Source organism: Malaya genurostris, chromosome 3, assembly GCF_030247185.1.
Source record: "Malaya genurostris strain Urasoe2022 chromosome 3, Malgen_1.1, whole genome shotgun sequence".
Classification (NCBI taxonomy): Eukaryota; Metazoa; Arthropoda; class Insecta; order Diptera; family Culicidae; genus Malaya; species Malaya genurostris.
Genome location: NC_080572.1, coordinates 158118743 through 158140735, shown reverse-complemented (window position 1 = coordinate 158140735; position 21993 = coordinate 158118743). Strand labels below are relative to the sequence as shown.

Below are 21993 nucleotides of genomic sequence, written 5' to 3'. Positions count from 1 at the left end.
GGATATATTTCTGGAAGAACAGTTTGGGTTCCGGAAAGGAAGATCCACCATCCACCAACTCACAAGGGTTAACAACGTCATCCAGCAAAACAAATCAGTGTCCAAAACGACTGCCATGGCAATATTGGATATTGAAAAGGCATTCGATAATGTGTGGCACGATGGCCTGGTGTTTAAACTGCATAGGTATAATTTTCCCATGTATCTTATTAAAATTATCAAAAATTATCTTGCAGATAGAGCATTCCATGTTTCTCTGAATAATGCACTTTCAGAAAGATTTACTATTCCTGCTGGTGTACCCCAGGGAAGTATCCTAGGTCCCATTCTATACAACATTTTTACATCAGACATCCCACCTCTTCCGGGTGGTGGTGTTCTGTCACAATTTGCTGATGATACTGCCATTCTTTACAAAGGTCGTGTCATTAATGCTCTGAAGAATAAACTACAGACAGGTCTGGACGCTATAACGGAATATTTTACAAGCTGGAAAATTGTGATCAATGCAGCAAAAACTCAGGTCATCTTGTTTCCACATTCAAGATCTCCAAAACTTGTTCCATCAGACGAATGCAGAATACGATTCGGTGATGAGGTCATTCAATGGTCCGATGAAGTTATCTAGCTAGGACTCACCTTTGACAGACATCTGATATTCAGGTCACATGTCGACAAAATCGTTCAAAAATGCAGCATACTCATTAGGTCTCTGTATCCGCTGATTTGTAGAACATCTAAACTGTGCCTGAAGAATCAGATGGCTGTATATAAACAAATCATCTACCCCGCAATTGAATACGCAATCCCTGTTTGGCGGGGCTGTGCACGAACACACAAACTTAGGCTTCAGCGCATTCAAAGTAAGATCTTAAAGAAGATTCTAAATCTACCCCCTTGGACAAGGACTAGTGAAGTACATGAGATGGCCTCCCTGGATATACTAGAACAAAAATTCGAACAATACTGCACGAAATTTGAAGAGAGGTGCTCAATCTCTGAAATACAAATAATTCAAAATTTGTACGTATTAGGTTAGGGATAGTTATAAGTAGGTAGATATTTTATTTTATCGATAATTAAAATAAATATTATGTTTAAACATTAGTATGTAAAACAAGAGTAACTAAAACACCTATTATTAATAACGAATCGTATGAACAACAAAGATGAAAGGCCAAAGGGTCAAAACACTTGTACTGTAAAATGTTGATGTAATACACAAAAATAAGATTAATAAACAGATATTTATGCAAAAAAATGCAATTTTAACTTCAGTCGGTGGCTGACTGTCAACAAAACTGGTAGATTGTCTAGTGAGTGAACAACAAAACTGAATTACATCCATTCGCCCGCTTGATACTCGCTTTTGTGCTGTATGTAGATGCTATTTTCCGTCTGATGCATACCGTGTTCGCTTGAGTTTATTGAATACCGATAGCTGTTGATTCTACGGTAACTAGCAGGCTAATTTATAACTATCGGTGATAGATGGTTCGAACCTAATTTAAAGCACTTGTATCACGGTGATTTGTCGATGAATTTGTTACATTGAGCTTGATTTGAGAACATTACTTCAATATGGATGGGCTTGTCGACGGATCGTATGTATACTGGGATCTCCATTTACGAGCGAAACGATGGCTTGCAAATGGATTCAGTTCAGAGTTGGGTTATGAAAATAATCATAGATACTTTTTTTTATTAAACGTGGTTAAACACAATGAACTATCTTTCAGCATAAGCCCTTTGTTGAAATATACATTTCATCCGTGGTAGCGGTCAATTTGTCATTCTTGGCAATATGTGCTTGTGAATCGCTATCAGCACAAACAAAATACGGCGAGAGGATATCTCACCACAAGAAGTAAGAAGTGACGCAGAAAGCAAGCGGGGAACGCAAGCTTTCTGCGCACAATAAACAACAAGACAATAGTAGCTATCTCTTTTTGTGTGGATACGATACGCACTGCTGCTGAACAATACCATATGATCGACAGTGGCCGATCATTGTAGTATAGTTATACATCGCTTGAGTAATATGTATTATATTAAGAACTAGGCTAAGCTTGTAAATAAAGTTACCTCAATTTAACCTGAAGTGAAGTACTCTGCTTTATTTTGTTATATTCACTTCAACAAGGTTATGGGCCCAGGATTATAATGTTCGAAGGTTATTCGGTTCCTTACATCTTGACAACCAAAATCGAAAGTTATTCGATTATTCGATCAAAGGTTATTTGCTCATTTCTAGTAGGTGGTTAACCTACGGGACAGTACAATCGAATAGATCGATTGAAGCAAACGGACAGTTTGTTTACTGTGCAAACGGAAAGTTTGCATAATCCAGCGCGGAAGCTACACTGCTGACAAGGATAACCTGATTCGTCAACCATGACTGACAACGGCAGTGAAGCAGGAGAAGGTGGATCGCGAAGAACTGGTGCCTACGAGAGGGGAACTCTCGAGCGCACTATACCATTCCATGCAATATTCTCCTCGCAGAGGCATTTAAACGTCTTTGATGGTGACGAAGCCAATTTCACAGCCTGGAAATGGCGTGTAGAGCATCATCTGGCAAAGATGAAGCTCTCACACACACTTCTTCGTACACCGGAGGAGGAAGATTACGCGAAGGAAGTCCCTGGGGAAACTGCAGCCGAAGCCGAACAACGAAAATTGAAGCTAAAGCACAGAATAGATGAAGACATCGACGCCATCGATGCCATTGTAATGATGGTAGACAACACTGTGCTGAACAAACTGATCGGACTGCAATACGCGAAGGAGGCGATGGACACACTAGTGAGGACGTACCAAAAAGCCGGTACATCCGCGATGGTGAACATGCGGGATCGTTTGTATTCCATCAAACAGCGAAATCTTGGCAGCTTGTCAAGAATATTTGATGAATATGATCTCATCATTCGTGAACTAGAACGCATGGGATCGACACTAACAGTGGCAGAAAAGGTTCATGCATTGCTGATTGCCATACCGGAAAGGTATAGGCATGTGAAAGGTGCTCTGATGGTGTTATCCAATGAGGAGTTATGTGCAAAGCCGATATTGGAAATTAAACGGATGTTCTATGATGCTGCTGCTGGGGAAGCTGAAAGGAAAGAGCTTAAAAATGTAGCATTAGCTAGCAGGAAAAAGGACGTTAGATGTTTCGGGTGTAACGAAACCGGTCACTATAAAAACAAGTGTCCGTTAATGAAGAAGTTCATTGCTGCAGAGAAGGAAAAATCAAAGATACCGCAGAAGAAAAGAGTACACGCTATGATGGCTGGGTTTCCGAAAAACAAAAAAAGTGAGATTCGTGGTTGATTCCGGCGCTTCTGATCACATGGTGAATGATGAATCCTTGCTGGAGGATGTGGAAACATTAAATGTATCCGTTACCACCGCAAAGTCTGGCCAAACTCTTCGGGCTACGAAGAAAGGAAATATGAAACTCTGTTCAGTTATTGGTAAAAATAAAGTAAATTATTTAGAATTGTACAACGTTCTTTTCGTTCTAAATTTGGAAGAACACTTATTTTCGGTTAGAAAAGCAAGTCATTGTGGAAAAAGGGTTACTTTTATGGATAAAGAGGTCATCTTTGAATCCAATGAGGAAATCATTGCAGTTGGAAGTTTCATTGAGAACTTATACTACCTTGATTTGATTGACGATGAGTCGTCATTGGTGGATAAGAATTCAGCAGCGTATGTCGGGAAACAAGTCAGTCTTAAAACATGGCATGAAAGACTTGGACATTTGAGTTGGTTAAGAATCCAAAACACAACGTTTCGGACAGAAACAAAGATCGACGAACAAAGAACTTTCGGATAGAAACTGGTAGTCGCAGTATCCGGTTAGGATGAGTATAAGTATTTCATGGTCAATACCACATTGATTGTTGGAAAAACAATCGGTCGTATTATTAACTTCGGTTAGAAGTGGTAGGAAGCACCAGTACTTCGGTTAGAAGGGGGATTCGGTAATTTCGGAAAGAAATTTAAATCGGATTGAATTGTAAGAGAAACAATCAGTCTTCTTGTTTACTTCGGTTAGAAGTGGGATCCGGTAGTTTGGAATTAAACCCGGTAGTTACGGATGGAAACAGAATCTAATATACAAAATTTCGGATTGAAACGGGATCGTCAAGTAACGAAGTTTCGCGTATAAAGAGCGCTCGACAGGTTGTCGCAACAAGTTTGGAATCCGGTTAGGATAAGTCCAGAGTTTTACTGGCAATAAATAAATTGTTGGATAGGCAATTGGCGATAATAATATTACTTCGGTTAGAAGTGGGAACAGCAGGAATTGCGAAGAAGCGCTACCTGAAAGGTTCTCAGAGTACGTTTCTAAATTGACATTAGCCTATGATGATGAAATTCCAGAAAACATTGAAGATTTGAAAAAGCGGGATGATTGGCTAAGTTGGAAAACAGCAATCAAAGAAGAGCTCAAATCATTGCATCAAAACAAGGCATGGACAGTGGTTAACTGTGTGCCAGAAGGTTTTAGAGCAATTCATTCAAAGTGGATTTTCTCAATTAAGGAAGACGGCAGATATAAAGCACGATTAGTCGCCAAAGGGTGTTCACAACGTCCAGGATTTGATTTCAGTGAAACATTTGCACCTGTGGCCAGATTGGAAAGTGTTCGTGTAATTCTAGCACTCGCAAACGAACATAAAATGCATGTTCATCAGATGGATGTAAAAACAGCATTTCTCAATGGAGAATTGGAAGAGGAAATTTACATGAAATTACCTGCGAATGAAATCGGAAAAATTATTCCTGTCCGTCTACACAGAAGTATATATGGATTGAAGCAAGCAAGCAGATCATGGAATAAACGGTTTGACGATGAAATTAAGCAACTTGGATTAATCGCATTAAAAAGTGACTGCTGCATCTACATGGAAAAATCAAAAGAAATATTTCTGATTTTATATGTAGATGACATACTGTTGATTTCCAAGGATATTGGAAAAATTGACTGGATAAAAATCGAGCTTGGAAGGATATTCCAAATGAAAGATTTAAAAGAAGTGAAACATTTCCTTGGTATGGAAATAATTCGCGATATTGAAAAACAAACGTTGGAAATTTCACAAGCAGAATATGTGAAAAAGGTCCTGAAAAAGTTTGGAATGATTGACTGTAAACCAGTGGGGACACCGCTGGATGCAAATGCAAAATGGTCAAATAATGGTGGTAAGCCAACTGAGCATCCTTACAGAGAACTAGTAGGGTGTTTACAATATCTCTCTTTAACTTCAAGGCTGGATATATGCACTGCAGTTAGCAAACTTAGCAGATATAACAACTGTGCAACAGACGAGCACTGGTCAGGATTGAAACGTATATTAAGGTACTTGCAAGGAACCATGCATACCAAAATAGTGTATACACATGGAAATGATCAATCACCGTTAGTAGGATATGCTGACGCTGATTTTGCAAATGATACTGATGATAGAAAATCTGTATCAGGTTTTGCTTTCCTGTTATATGGAAACTTGGTTTCGTGGTCAACGAAACGGCAAGCAACGATTAGCTTATCAACGACAGAAGCTGAATTAATTGCATTATGCTCAGCGGCAACAGAAGGAATGTGGTTAACAAAGCTTCTGAACGAATTGGGCATAGTGGTAACATTTGTCATCATGGACGACAGCATCCCTTGCATGCATATTGCAACGGAACCAAGGTCACATCAGAGAATGAAACATTTAGACATCAAATATCTTTTCATCAGAGAGCTGATCAATGAAGGAAGAGTTCATCTTCAATACATCCCAAGCGCTGATCAACCAGCCGATGCATTCACCAAGGGGTTACCAAAAAGTACGCACAGAAGGTTATTCAAAGTGCTGAATGTACAAATTGTGGGGAAGTGTTGAAATATACATTTCATCCGTGGTAGCGGTCAATTTGTCATTCTTGGCAATATGTGCTTGTGAATCGCTATCAGCACAAACAAAATACGGCGAGAGGATATCTCACCACAAGAAGTAAGAAGTGACGCAGAAAGCAAGCGGGGAACGCAAGCTTTCTGCGCACAATAAACAACAAGACAATAGTAGCTATCTCTTTTTGTGTGGATACGATACGCACTGCTGCTGAACAATACCATATGATCGACAGTGGCCGATCATTGTAGTATAGTTATACATCGCTTGAGTAATATGTATTATATTAAGAACTAGGCTAAGCTTGTAAATAAAGTTACCTCAATTTAACCTGAAGTGAAGTACTCTGCTTTATTTTGTTATATTCACTTCAACACCCTTGGCTACTATTATTGAACCAAACAATAATCATATAACGTATCTGAATGTTTTGGAATTGATATAGTCTGTGTTGGGCAATCATGATCAGAAAAAGTTAAATTCTTTATCACTCGTGAAAAAATCAGTTGAAGAAATGTTCTAAATAAACTCAGTGACTGAAAAATTCACTTCTGAGATTTTCATTCATGAAACAAGCATCCACAAAACTCAGAACCATCGAAGTTCACAAGTGATTTTTTGTGTCAGTGAAATTTTCTGACGAATTTTCACCCACAGAAATATCGCTAAAAATATAATCAAAAGGGAGAAGAGACTACGATGATATTTCGAAGCTGAAATTCCTTCACACTTCAGTTCAACACCGAAGTGATTCGTGGAAGATTTATTTAATATTAATATTAATATTGTCGTAGATAAAAAAATCTCTAGTGAATAAACTCGCAAGTGAGTCGACACTGAGGAATAATGATTACGATATTTACGATGGTGGTCGATAAAAACTGAATATTTTTGACTGGTATCGAAACGATGCTACTGTTAAATTTAAAAGTGGTATAAGATTTTGTTTTCTATATTTGAAACACAGATAAAACGCCGCTTGGGTTGCCAGTTTATTTTGTTATATATTTTAGATTTAAATTTTAAAACTGACATAAATTATGCATCTAGAACTAGAACACTCCTGAACATGCCCAATAGGTGTTAGAATTTGATAATTCTCGGTTGATTTTTCAGAAGGCCATTTATATATATATATATATATATATATATATATATATATATATATATATATATATATATATATATATATATATATATATATATATATATATATATATATATATATATATATATATATATATATATATATATGGATTAAAACAGGTTTGTAATCTGCATTTTGAACTTAGCTTTGAATGATAGTGATAATTTTTTTAATTTTTAACACCGGAAGACGGATTCAGATGAAATGAAATTTAGGAAATTCGATGAAAGGCTATGAGACCATTCATTTCAATCTAAGAAAACTGAAAAGAGAAAGTATATAAAACAAATATATTAAAATAAGATTCATATAATATATATAATATAATATACATATATATATATATATATATATATATATATATATATATATATATATATATATATATATATATATATATATATATATATATATATATATATATATATATATATATATATATATATATATATATATATATCTATATATATGTTTTAAACCGATTTAAATTGAATTGAATTTATTAAATGATTTAAATTTTCAAGTTTTCTGTTTCGCTCGCGTGAAGGTATAAAATTTTAACACACTTTTTACCCTATAATTCCGGTACCAGATTTCGGATCCGGATGAAATTCTGGAATTCCGTACAAGACCACAGGACCTTCCATTAAGGTCTGAGGACAGAGGGCCACGTGTTGAGTTTTAAATCGACCACGTGGCTCGCTCAATTCCCTTTGCGCAACGTATTTCTCTTATACTCTCTCGTATATGAGCAAACTGTACCGGGTTGCCAGCATACATTTTATTATTTTGATGAGAAGTTTTATCACATTAATCTATCGTATGGGTTGGACATTACATGGATTCCAATGAACAATGAAAAAATATTTAACTTTCACAAAGCTTGAATGTCTGTGTGTTTGGCAGCCTTGTCAAGCCAATTTTATTTCTCTCTCTTTTTTCAGAATGCTATCACGAAACCAAAGCGAAAAAATGGTGGATGGATTGAAACTGACTTTGTTTCACAGAAATACAAGACAAGACTTTATTTTTATCGCGATAACATGTATGTTTTTATGTACTAATCACAACTAAACTAAATTATCTAGACTTTGTCACGGTAGATTTATGATACAAGCCTTCAAAGCCGAGATATTCGATGAACAAGTAGAGGTATGCATTTCTGAGCGTTCCAATTTTCAGCAGTTCTTCAGTCAGAAAAAAATACAACACGACCGCTAAACTCAATGAATCATTCTGAAAATTTCACAGAATATTCTCAACTAAATTTCGAAGACATTGTCTGGTGGGTTTTTCTATATTCTGCACCGTTTTCAAGAAAATTTAATTTGAAACGGGAAAATAGCAAAAAACCTTCCACTTTACGGTACTGTCCTCAGCCCTTAAAACATAAGTTTATGAAAATTGGTCTAACCATCACTGAGCAAAGTAAGTGAGATCCATTTGAGAAAATATGACCACTATTTCCTGTGTCTGCGGAATCGAAAACTGGGAACCAGGATAGCCGAAATTAGGTTTTTAACCGTCTACTGATAATGAATATCGCATGGAGTAGTTTTGACATTACTTTAGAATTTTTTCTTCGCTTTTTGTTTCACCCTTCTAGATGATGGTATATAATTTTTTACAAACTTTACCCTATAATTTCGGAACCGGAAGTCGGATCCAAATGAAATTCAGAAGTTTTCTGTGGGACCATAAGACCTTTCATTTGAATCAAAGTTTGTTGAAATCGGTCAACCATCTCTGAGAAAAGCGAGTAAGTAAATTCAAATTGGAATTTTTACATTATTCAACTTATAATTCCGGAACCGGAAGTCGGATACAAATAAAATTCGGAAGTTTTCTGAAGCACCATGAGGCCATTTAATTAGAATTTAAGTTTGTGAAAATCGATCACGCTATCTCTGAGAAAAATTAGTACACATATTTCGAATTTTTTGCATATTTTACCCCATAACTCCGAAACCGGTAGTCAGATCTAAACAGAATTCAAGAATTTTGTATGGGGCCATAAGAGCTTTCATTTGAATATAAATTTGTGAAAATCGGCTTAGCCATATTCGAGAAAAGTGGTGCATTTTTTTCACATTTTACCCCATAATACCGGATCTAGAAGTCTGATCCAAATAATACTCAGGATTTTTGTATGGGACCACAAAATCTTTGATTTGAATCTAAGTTTGTGAAAAACGGTTCAGCCAAATAAACGTTACATACACCCATACGCACATGCACACACACACATAGACATTTTGCATTCATCCATTCATTAGTTCCGGTAAAAATATGCATAATTTTTATAATTAATGATTTACTAGTAACTAACGCCGAGTGCTCAATTACATCACACATTCTATTCTATTCTCTTTTCCAGATGTATCATGACTACAATGACCGCGTTAATATCCGACATGGAAAGCAATTTGGAAACGAACAGTTTTTTATGATCAATACATATCGGAACCGCCCAACCGTACCGGGATTCGTACCAGAGAACGGTGATTGCTTCGCTTCAATTGTTAATGCGTCAGAGGGAGCATCTTATCCACAAAATTTAAACAAAAACTCGGTTCTATTCTATTGGAGACGCACGTTGTGCCGTGCGGTTCCACTACTGTTCGAAAAAGAAATTCGACGAGGATCGTTGGTCGGGTACAAGTTCGTGCTTCCCGACAACTCCTATGATCGATTAGCTAACACTAGTGCTGACTGTTACAAAGGACAAATAAGTATATTGGAGGATGGTATGACAGATATGTCGAAATGTTTATTAGGTATTCAGTTCTGCGCGAATTTATGATGTATTCAATTTGTATTATTATATTTTCAGATTTCCCAGTGGTTGCCACTAGTCCTCATTTCTATGCTAGGAATTTTTCTAAAGCTTATAAAGTATCAGGAATGACACCAAACAGAGAGAAGCATTACAGTTACATCATCGCAGATCCGTCTTTCGGTATTCCTATTGATCAATGTGCACGGACCCAGAGTAACTTAGTACTACCAGAATTGAGCGGTTTCCCCGATGATATATTAAGATTTAGTAACATGGTTCTACCAATGCTCTGGATAGAATATGTAAGTAAACACGGTTTTGGTTTAATATGGCTTTTTGTAAAAGGGTTGTGCATTTCCTTATGTTGAAAGGGTATATAGCAAACAGCGAAAAAGAATACAGCGTTATTTACGAGCCACGACCGATCATGATGACATTATAAATGTAATTTTCATACTCACCCACTAATAGATTTAAATTCGAAAACTTTGATAACTTGTAAGACACTGTCTGGGATTCTAAATGTAATGAAAAGATGACATTAGTTTTAAATCCTCTTGACCAAACCCATCCTGAAAATACTCGAAATAATATGATTTGGAAGACAATCATCAAACCGGGGAAAATCATTTTGGACATTCAATTAATATTTATTATCTACATGCACCTTCAAGAAGTATTTATAATAATGTAATGAATTTTTTTTGCAAACTTCCATTTTCATTAATAAATGGAGATTTCGTGTGAATATTTCCAACACTGATGCATATTTACGGACAGCGTTGAACAAACTCGAACCTCTATACTGAAAATCAGCCATAGTGAAATATCAGTCCCATTAGCTGACCATGATATTCATTACACTTGTCAATCAAGTTTCTTTCGGTGAAGTGGAACGCAACTGATTTTCAGATACATAGACCTCATACATCTAGGTATCAGTCAACCCGTGTGGGCTGAGTGAATATGTGATTTTTTTTACTATTCGCCTGACTGAGAACAAAACCAATCTTGACACTGCAGCCATCAACCATCAAACATGTCGCGGCATCCAATACAATCATCCTCATTCTTGTTTACGTCCGTATCGACCTTACGACGAACGAGTACTTTGGAACGAATACGAATAAACCATTCTTGTTTTCACTCGAATGAATTCGAACACGACTCGTTTGCCACAAAATATTCAAATATCAGTAAACTTCTCCAAATAAATGCTAAGCCTAGATGAAATCAGTCCAATTTTTGTTATTAACCATATGCGAAACGCTAGAATGTATGCCATTTTACCTTCAAACGATACGTGTATTCGAACATCATTCGTACGAACGAAAAGTCCCATTCTCGTTTACGGATGAATAGACGAAATACCGTGGTTTCGATTCGTCAGTTTAATGTTAATGTTGCGAATCAACCGTTCGAGCACATTGAAAAAAGTTTAACCGATTTCAAACAAATTTATTTTCGAGTCTAAAGGTGATTTGCAATAAAATCATAAATTTGTGTTTTGAATAGAACATTTAGAAAGCATAGCAGTCATAGTAAAATGCTATTTTTCTGGCGAGCTCTCGAATATGGTGGTTCCAAGTTTTTACGCATTAAATTTTACATCTATTATGTACTTTATGGAAAATACGCCATGGGTAAACATGCTTTATTTTATATTAAATGCATGATTTTACCAATGTAATAAATATGTAGACTATCGAAAGCATGACAAAATTGCAAGAAAAATGCAATATATATATTTTTCGCAGATACTACTGATCGGACTGCTATCTTAAATGCTTTTTTACTTTGCACGAAGTTTTATTTGAAAATTTTATTTACCGACTTGAATTGGTCCTGAGCACGATATTCACCTAAACTGCAGTACAGATTAGTTACATTAAATATTCTGACACACAAATATTACGAAATAGCCAGTATATTTTTTAAGATAAAATAATGGTAATTCTTTGGGTATAAAATTATGGTTCTAAATGGTACCTTGGAGAATTTTGGTGTCGATTATTTCATTTCGAATTTAAATATTTCAGTAAAAGAAGCTATCAAAATGTTGAACAGGATTAATTTCTGGCATCCCAGAAGGGCCAAATTGTATCTCTAAGATATTAAACACTTGTTGGATATAAATGATTTTAAACACTGTTGCGAATTAGGCACTGTAAAAAAATTTCAAAATAACTATTCAAATTATATTAGTTTTGCACTACACTGCTAATTTACAAAGAAGAAATGTTTTTAGTTCTTTAGATAACATTTAGAGCCTTAGGAACGGCTGATTTTTTATAATGATGTCAACTTTTCGTTTTTTGTTTTCTTTCTCTCCAATGCAAACGACCAGAAGCTCTGTTGCATGATGCAATCGCTCTTGTTTGAGTTGAAACTAGCTTTGCGTACAAACCGCAACGCATCCGGTCGCAGTGCCAAATGATGCGAAACCGGTTTAATGCGTCTTCTCGCCTTGACAATCGGAAGGCAAATGAGAACTGCGACCTGAGTGTTTGAGGTATTTAACCACGCACAAGGTGCGTTCTCCGATGCCGCTGTTTGAATGCGTCTTCTCGCCCCGACGTCTACTTTCATCCAACGCACAAGAAAAAATGATCGATTTTCGACCACGGTTCCCCTTTTATAACGTTCAGTTGAAGATATGTGCCTGACTACCTCGAAATCGTCATCCTTGCGCGAAAAACCCAAGCGAAAGTAAAGAGTTTTCCGCATTGTTTCCAAATTTTGAGAAAACTTAATCTTTGGGTTGTTTGTGGTTATCTCACACTGTTCAAAATATTATCTTAAATTCCTGATCATATTTTTGATGAAATAGTGAAAGAATTATGTTGCTGCCATTAATACAAGTCGAGATATTCACGATGCTGCCCATTCTTCACGACGAGTTCTGCCCATTCTTCCATATGGCTAATTTTGAAAAGCATAGTAAAGCAAGTCGTATTCACGACCAAACTACCTGTGCTGCCGATCCTTCTTTTGCACAGGAATGGCGTTCGTACACATTCGAGTGAAAACTAGAATGGCTTGTTCGCATTCTTTCGAAAGTATGTGTTCGTCGAATAGTCGATACGGACGTACGCAAGAATGATGATACAAAATCAACGAAAAAAAACAAGTCAAATAACAAATGATATCAAACATTTTTAATTACAGCTCAAGTCAGTACCAGAACTAATAGTTTAAAGTTGGATGGGCGTTGTTTTTATGCATGAAAATGTGGTTGATGGAACGTAAACGGGAATACGAATTTGATATCGAATACTGCCGTAAACAAGAATGAGTGTGAATATGTGACATCGCTGTGTGTGCACTTACTCGCTCGGCTACTCATCCATCGAACTGTATCCTACAGTACGTATATAATATACATGTTGTCGTCACCAATAGCACTTTTCGTGTTTTTCAGTGGATCACATCGCTCCAATGTGTGAATATGCACATATAGTCATTCAGGCACATAATCGTTTTTAATTTTCTTTACGTTTCTTCTTAGACTCGTTAGTGCAGAGCAGTTTAAATTGAACTGCTTCGTGCAAACTTAAGCAGTTCAACTTGAACCGCTAAGCAGACGTAAAGTTAATGCTATTTGCAAAACACTTTGTATTTGGCACACCCAATTTAAAATTTAATAATTTAATTTTAACTCATATTTCAATGAATATTACATAAAAAAGTGTAATTTCTCCCTTCGCACTGACAACATCTTCTCGTTCACACATATACACCGCTTTTATATAGAGTAAGAACGTATCATGAAAGCGCGTGTTTTTTTTCTTTCGCCTCTAACTTTGGATCACACCAAAGTGCTAGTACAGAGTTCTCAAATTCTCTGAAGTGGACGCAGATATTTTCACCGAAGTGTACATGTTGGTAAGTACTCTGGTGTACGGTTCTCATAGATTTGCACATATTGCCTTGTAACTTCGGTAGTCAGATCGAGATAAAATTTAATAGCGATCTATGGGACCATAAAACCTTTTGTTTAAATCTGAGTTTATGAAAATCGGTTCAGCCATCTCTGAGAAAATCGGGTGACATTATTTGTCACATACACACATACATACATACATACACACACAGACATTACCAGGCAACTGTGAGTTGTAGGGCTCGTCTAGGATGTGGTGGAGTTTGACATTGGGCTCTGTTAAACTTCTATAAAAAGCTGCAGGTATCCGCAAAAAAGCCCTACTATAGCGACCGGTTGCCGCTCAAAGTGCACAAGCACGATATCCCGTGTCCTGATACCTCCAACCTAAAAATTCCTACCCCATCTGTCCTATTACCAAGCCTTAATTCAAGGTGTAATACGACCCGTGCTAAGGAAAGAATGGTTTGAGGACTAGAAAATTTCAAACCACTAACGGAGCATGATGGGCACCTGGCGCCCTCATCAATAAAGGGCTGTTGTCCAAGTCTAATCCTGCTCGGACGGGGGAAACCGGGCGGGAAGGTATTGAATGAAACCCCTACTCGTGGGATCAAAAATGGAAACAACTAAACAGAAAACGAACAATAACAAGAAAGGAGAGGAGGTAAACCCCTTCGCGAGAAAGAATTTGAGGAGATCTCCACCCGTTAAACCGGGTGCAAAGGAGGAAGGAACAGTGGTAGCCGACAAAACGTGCGACAGCACTGTGCTCGTCAAATCAGTGGACCAACCAAAGACCCTGGAGTCGGGGTTTGGTGGAGTTCTATCGAGTATGACGGCGGTCGCAGAGCAGCTCGATGCTTTCACTAGCGAGAAAACCAATATCAGCAAGAACCTCAAGCTGAACTTGCTGAAGCTGAGAAAAGCCGTCAATGTGGCCAAGAGGGATCGGGAGGCTCTAATAGCCCGAAAGGAGGGAGGCGAAAGGATGGATAAGTGCTTCCAAACGGAGCCCTTTTCATTCCAGAGTAGCCCGAGTCAGGCGATGATCGACTACGCACTCCGCCTAACAATAGAGAGGAACACAGTGCGTAAGAAACGAGCCAGGAACCCACAAGGTCACAAACGCGTGACCAAGAGGCGTAAGGGCCTGGTCGCTGACGGCAGGGAGAAGGATTGCGACAGAGGTCTCAACCCCAAACGGGATACTCGGTCCTCGGATCCTAGTAAAGAGACCGAGCACGAGCCTGGTGAGAAGGGTCAACAGGATAAGGAGAATCCTGGCAAGGACCGACTAAACATGGAGCAGCCCTGGCTCAAGGTGACCGGGAATAAAAAGAAAAAAGTCCCCATAGAACGCGAGAGAAAGGCTAGGGACAAAGGAGAAGCCTTGCTGGTCAAAACATATAAGGCGAAACACGCCGACGTCCTCAAGGCAATGCGGAGCGAGGCAAAGCTTGCCGACCTTGGAAAGGAGGTTCGCTCTATTAGACGTACTAGAGCTGGCGAGATGCTACTAGTGCAAAAAAGGAGCACAATCGGTCGGATCAGAACTCGGAGCGCTAGCTCAGCAAGTTCTAGGCGACGAGTTCGAAGTGAGAGCCCTGCAAAACAAGGTTACGCTTCAGTGTAAACGGCTGGACGAGATCGCGAGCGCCGAAGAGCTTACCACGGCCATTAAGGAGCAAGGAGAGGTGGACGTTCCACTGAAAACCATCCGCATGAGCAAAAGGACCCCAAGGCACTCAGATAGCCACGTTCAAGCTATCAGTCATGGATACTAATAAGGTCCTAAAAGTGAGTAAACTGAAAGTTAGTTGGTCGATTTGCCCAGAAATCCGCCACTGTGCATCGGCGCAGCAATTGCTGCATCAATCAGTTGTAGAATGGAGCACAGACGTCGTTATCCTCTCGGACCCCTATCGCATTCCCGCCGATAATGGGAAATGGGTTGCGGACAGATCCGGGTCAGCGGCCATCTGCACCACGGGTCATTATCCAATTCAGGAAGTGGTTACAACGCAAGCCGAGGGAGTAGTTATTGCGAAGATAAATGGCGTATACTGTTGCAGCTGCTACGCCCCACCGCGGTGGGTAGCCTAGCGAGGTAAAGCAGTAGGGGAAATGTTTCCGGAACCCGAGCGTGGAAGGTTTCCGTCTTCGACCGTGAAACGTTTAGTGCAGCCCTCGCACTGGAGAACCACACGACGAACTGAGATGGGGAAGAGTTGGTAGCCGTCCTGACACGGGCGTGCGACGCGATAATGCCGAGGAAGGCACGACCGTGGAACAACAGACGACCGGCCTACTGGTGGAACGAGCAAACTGCAGACCTTCGAGCGACCTGCTTAAGGGCCAGGAGAAGCAACAAGCACTTGGAATATGACTGTAAACGTGCTTCAATGGCGACAGCGGCGCTTTCGCGAATGATGGCCAATAGCTCGCCGGTGCGTTCTTTTGCATAAATATCTGTTTATTAATCTTATTTTTGTGTATTACATCAACATTTTACAGTACAAGTGTTTTGACCCTTTGACCTTTCATCTTTGTTCTTCATACGATTCGTTATTAATAATTGGTGTTTTAGTTACTCTTGTTTTACATACTAATATTTAATCATAATATTTATTTTAATTATTAATAAAATAAAATATCTACCTACTTATAACTATCCCTAACCTAATACGTACAAATTTTGAATTATTTGTATTTCAGAGATTGAGCACCTCTCTTCAAATTTCGTGCAGTATTGTTCGAATTTTTGTTCTAGTATATCCAGGGAGGCCATCTCATGTACTTCACTAGTCCTTGTCCAAGGGGGTAGATTTAGAATCTTCTTTAAGATCTTACTTTGAATGCGCTAAAGCCTAAGTTTGTGTGTTCGTGCACAGCCCCGCCAAACAGGGACTGCGTATTCAATTGCGGGGTAGATGATTTGTTTATATACAGCCATCTGATTCTTCAGGCACAGTTTAAACGACGACACGACCAGGCACTCCGAAGAAAAAGCGGCGTGAAAAGTGTTTGTTGATCATTTACCACCAGTTACCACAAATCAAGCGACCCCTTGTTAATAATAAAAAATCAAATTCTCGAGCAACACTGTTTTAGTTGCTACGAACAGTAACTAAGAAACCCAGCATAAATAAACAAATAGTTTATTTTGGAAAAAACGGAGAGAAACGAATTCCTTCTTTTTGCGGTTCCCTAAAGTCTTACCATCATCAAAACAAAGAACAATGATCGAATCTTTGAGTACTTCGTGAAATTACAGCTGAACCGAACCTCAGTAAAACCTGACCATCCAGGTTGATCTAAATATAAAACAATTATAACAAATAGTGCCCAAAATCATTCACCTTGAAGTCGAGGGGGTAGAACAGAAGTAGCGCAAGCATAATTCTTCAAACAAACAACTTCTATGCTCTATGGACAATTATTTCAGATAGTACTCGATCAGCATAATAGGTTGAAGATATAAAATGGAAAAAGAGATGTTAGACTACCTTTACTAAGTCGAACTTTTTGTATTTTTTTTATTTGTAGGTGTTCAAATGAGGAATATTTTCAATGTTCTACACAATGCGACTCGAAATATAGGCTTAAACTAAATTTACGAAAGCATATTCAAAATTAACACTTGTACGAAGAGTAAAGGACGATATAATCAAATGTAGCACATGCGATTCGGTTTTCTACACAAAGAAATCACAATCACTAATTGGAAGATCTCTAGACTCTCTAGAAAATTCGCTTGATTATCTGATTTTTCAGAACACATACAAATTCAGTCACAGAATTTTTTGTGATTTTGGAAATAAATATACTTTCACACCAAATTTACGAGTGTGTAGGGTTTTGGTAATTTAGTTTTACCGTTATCGAAGTTACAAACGAAATTTTTCGCCAGAGAATTTCTCTTCTAAATTTTGGATTGCTGGCTTTCATTTCTTAGAATATTTGGCCTTCTGATAAGCAGCAAAGAGGGATCGTCGCAAAATTTTCTTTTTTACAATCTAATTAAGTCTTCGAATTATCAGTAACCAAGGTTGCGGTAACTGTTATTCGAAAAACAACAGTTTTCGGTCTGGGTTGCCAATTTCAAACATTTTTCAAATGACTTCATTTTGACATTACCAGTTACTGAGGGGTAGTTAAATTTACGATACAGTTTTGATGGACGAGTGGCAGGTCGTGTCGTCGGTTTAAATGTTCTACAAATCAGCGGATACAGAGACCTAATGAGTATGCTGCATTTTTGAACTATTTTGTCAACATGTGACCTGAATATCAGATGTCTGTCAAAGGTGAGTCCTAGATAAATAACTTCGTCAGACCATTGGATGACCTCATCACCGAATCGAATTCGGCATTCGTCTGATGGAACAAGTTTTGGAGATCTTGAATGTGGAAACAAGATGACCTGAGTTTTTGCTGCTTTGATCACCATTTTCCAGCTTGTAAAATATTCAGTTAGAACGTCCAGACCTGTCTGTACTTTATTCTTCAGAGCATTAATGACACGACCTTTGTAAAGAATGGCAGTATCATCAGCAAATTGTGACAGAACACCACCACCCGGAAGAGGTGGGATGTCTGATGTAAAAATGTTGTATAGAATGGGACCTAGGATACTTCCTTGGGGTACACCAGCAGGAATAGTAAATCTTTCTGAAAGTGCATTATTTAGAGAAACCTGGAAAGCTCTATCTGCAAGATAATTTTTGATAATTTTAATAAGATACATGGGAAAATTATACCGATGCAGTTTAAACACCAGGCCATCGTGCCACACATTGTCGAATGCCTTGTCAATATCCAATATTGCCATGGCAGTCGTTTTGGACACTGATTTGTTTTGCTGAATGACGTTGTTAACCCTTGTGAGTTGGTGGATGGTGGATTTTCCTTTCCGGAACCCAAACTGTTCTTCCAGAAATATATCCTGTTCATCTGCGAGAGCAAGAATTCGCCTTTGTATTGACTTTTCAAACAGCTTGGATAGGGCAGAGAGTAAGCTGATGGGCCGATAGCTCTTGGAAAAGGAAGGATCTTTCCCCGGTTTCAAAACTGGGATAACTTTAGCTAACTTCCACTTTGAAGGGAAGTAACCGAGCTCCCAGCACCTGTTAAAAATTTTAGCTAAGAAGACAAATGAGCGAATACTCAAATGTTTCAGCTCAATGTTGAATGTGTTATCGAAACCAGGGGCCTTCATATTTTTGGATTTTTTCACAATAGCCATCAGCTCATTCGCAGTGACTCTACTTTCCTCAGGAACCAAGCTGTCTGATTGGTCAACCTCAGCTACGCTATCAGCAACGGCTTATTCATGTGGACTAACAATGTTGAGTCCTAAATTGTGAGATCACACAAACTGCTGGCCTAGCGCATTTGCCTTCTCTACTGGTGTGATTAAAGGTATTCCTTCAGCTGCGTCCTGGGGTGACATCAGAGGAGGAATAGCACTTTCGTTAAGGACCAGAAGGGCTTTGAATGTGGGAGAATTTCTCGAAGCTTATGCTGGAAGTTCCTGTTGCGGAGCTCAGATATCCTTTCCTGGATTATCCTAGTTAAGTTGTTATAAGAAGTCTTCCTATCTAGGATGCCAGTTCGTTGATACTGCCTCCGGTAGATATTTCGAAGTCGGATGAGTTTCTTGGTGACACTGTCGATTTGAAGAGAGGAACTCGGCATATGTTGTACTGGAACCGTCCTATCACGAGCGACTGTGATTGAATGCTGGAAGGAAGATAGGGCCGCATCGATTTCCATCGGGGAATCAAGTGGCAGATCGATATTAATATGTTGGTCGGCGATTTGTTGAAATTGGACCCAATCGGTGCGATAATAGTTCCTCCGAGGTTGAATAGGCACTGTTTCTGGTAAAGATCCCAACGTCAATATTACTGGAAAGTGGTCGGAAGAGAGCTCGTTGAAGACAACCGGAGAGCTGTCTATGGCGATGTTGCTGATGAATATATCCAAAATGGAATGAACTCCCGATCTGGAAAGTCGCGTTTGTTGATCCGGAGCGAGGATGTTGTATTGTCCAGCTTCGTAATCTTCGGCAAGTACGAATCCGTTTCGATTCTGTCTTTTGTTTCCCCACAGCTCATGCCGTGCGTTCAGGTCCCCAGCAATGATGAATTTGTTCTGTCGTCGAGTGAGCATAGCCAGGTCTCGCTTCAATGATGCACACGTACCATCTCGAAGATTGGTTTGTTTGGGGCAGTACGCTGCAATGATGATGATGGTTCCCATCGTCGTTGTAATCTCAATTCCGATGGCTTCTATGAGTTGCAATTTAAAAGCTGACAGAAGCCTGTGCTGAATGGATCGTTTAACGGCAATGGCAACTCCCCCTCCTCTGGTAGTTGTCCTGTCGAGCCTGTGAATCCTGTAATTGGAAATAAAAATAGAAATTTCAGGTTTACGATGAGTTTCAGTTAAAATAGCAATATCGGCATTCTTCTCTTGAAGAAAGTCGGACAATTCAGCAGTTTTGCTCCTGAGTGAGCAAGCATTCAAATTTATTATAACCAACTCATTATATTGCATGTTCGATGATGAATTTGCCTAAGGCGTTGATTTGATCTAACCGCGTTCTGCAGTTTCGTAGTTTTGTTGTCATTGTTTCAAAAATGACGATCAGTTGTTCAGCAGAGAATAAATCACCAGAGTCATCCTTTGCTTATGGTTGATTATTGCCCCATCCAGGAGGGATTTTTGAGGAAGATTCTTTTTGTGATCCAGCGGCTGAATCTTTTGGATTGCTGCGAGGAAGTGGCGGCAAATTCGGAATATCCCTCTTCGGTGGGAGCCGTGGGAAATTAATTTCATCATTCTGTGGAACATTCTTGCGCGTTGATTGTTTACGGGACGCCTGTTGTCGAATTTTTGTGAACTCAGCACGTTTTACAGCGATGTCATCTAGTAGGCAATCGTTGGTATTGTGTGGTTCGGCACATTTCCCGCACCGACTTTTCATGTGGCAATTCCTCGCTCCATGGCCGTAGTTCAAACAGTTCGTGCACTGTGTGACATCCCGATGCACCGGTTTATACTTTTGCCATTCGATGATTATGTGAAATAACGATTTAATCGTTTTCAGTTGACTCATGGTGATGGAGCCCTTCTCCAGATGATTCAGGTACAGTTGATCTCTAAACTTTTTGTCCGTATTATGTCGTTTCTTTTAAACACCATCATTGGCTTTAGTCCAGCCTCCGACAGTGCCTGCTTTAGTTCGGCTTCCATCATGTCGGGTAGTCCTCGAAGTACAACCTTCATAGGTTTGTTGGCGGCAATATCGTGTGTGAAGTATTCCGCTTTTGTCTGCTTCAGATAACATTCCATTCCTTTGTAGTGGTTCAAAGCCGGAACAGTTATTTTATAGCCTTCAGTACATAAACGGATTGTTGCCTGTAGTCTTTTGCTGATCAGCGTATTGAAATCCGAGCGTAGAGTTGGTGGGAAGCCATACAGGTAGAAAGGCGGCATTTTTTCCTTTTTCTGCAGTTCCTCTTCGACATCAACTGGCAGATCAGCATATTGGTTTTTACTCAGCAAACGATCGTTTACCTGTACATCACTTGGCTTCAGACGCTTAGCATCCTTTGGATCCTTCTCGGATCTATGGCGCGTTTTACCCATAGCTTGGGTGGGTAGACAATCGCGAATAAAAAATAAAACAAAATCGAAATTAGTCGTAGTAGGTTATTCGTCTATCCACATCGAGTGTTAGATGACGAATCGCCGGTGCGTTCTAGCAAACGGAGGTTATTGACGCATTTTCTCATAGATTTGCACATATTGCCTTGTAATTCCGAAACCGGGAATCGGATCGAGATAAAATTCAATAGCCAATACACAATTACTACGACGCGAAACATGAGATATCTCTTTAAACCAGTAACATCTGCTTAATTATAGCGACTATTCGCTTTAAGAACTTAAACACATCATTTAACAAAGAACAGTAACAATTTCATATTTATTAAATTAACTTTAGCAATTCTTACACATAACCTAGATTTCCATCTCGGTGTTGCCTATACTAATTGGTACCTAACTGTGTGCGGGTGGAGAGCTAGCTATCTTCAGTTTTTGCAATGACTGAGCGGAAATATATATTGGAGAAGCCAAGTGAAAGAAAATCTAACAGAAAAGATGAATTTTTGGAAAAAGATACGCTCAGAAACAGGACTCGAACCTGCGATCTTATGCATTCCGTGCACACGCGCTACCATTTCGCCATTCTGATCTTGTT

General features: G+C 38.8%; 1 protein-coding gene across 4 annotated transcripts in view; it reads left to right on the top strand.

Annotated features, from left to right (window-relative positions):
• The window catches only part of LOC131434807 (platelet glycoprotein 4), a 247031-nt gene that overhangs the window by 180969 nt on the left and 44069 nt on the right, over nt 1–21993 (top strand). For all 4 annotated transcript variants that reach the window (XM_058601970.1, XM_058601972.1, XM_058601969.1 and 1 more), the window contains 2 exons: nt 9434–9833; nt 9890–10137. In XM_058601970.1, the coding sequence (XP_058457953.1) occupies nt 9434–9833; nt 9890–10137 (648 nt within the window). The remainder of the gene's footprint in view (nt 1–9433; nt 9834–9889; nt 10138–21993) is intronic.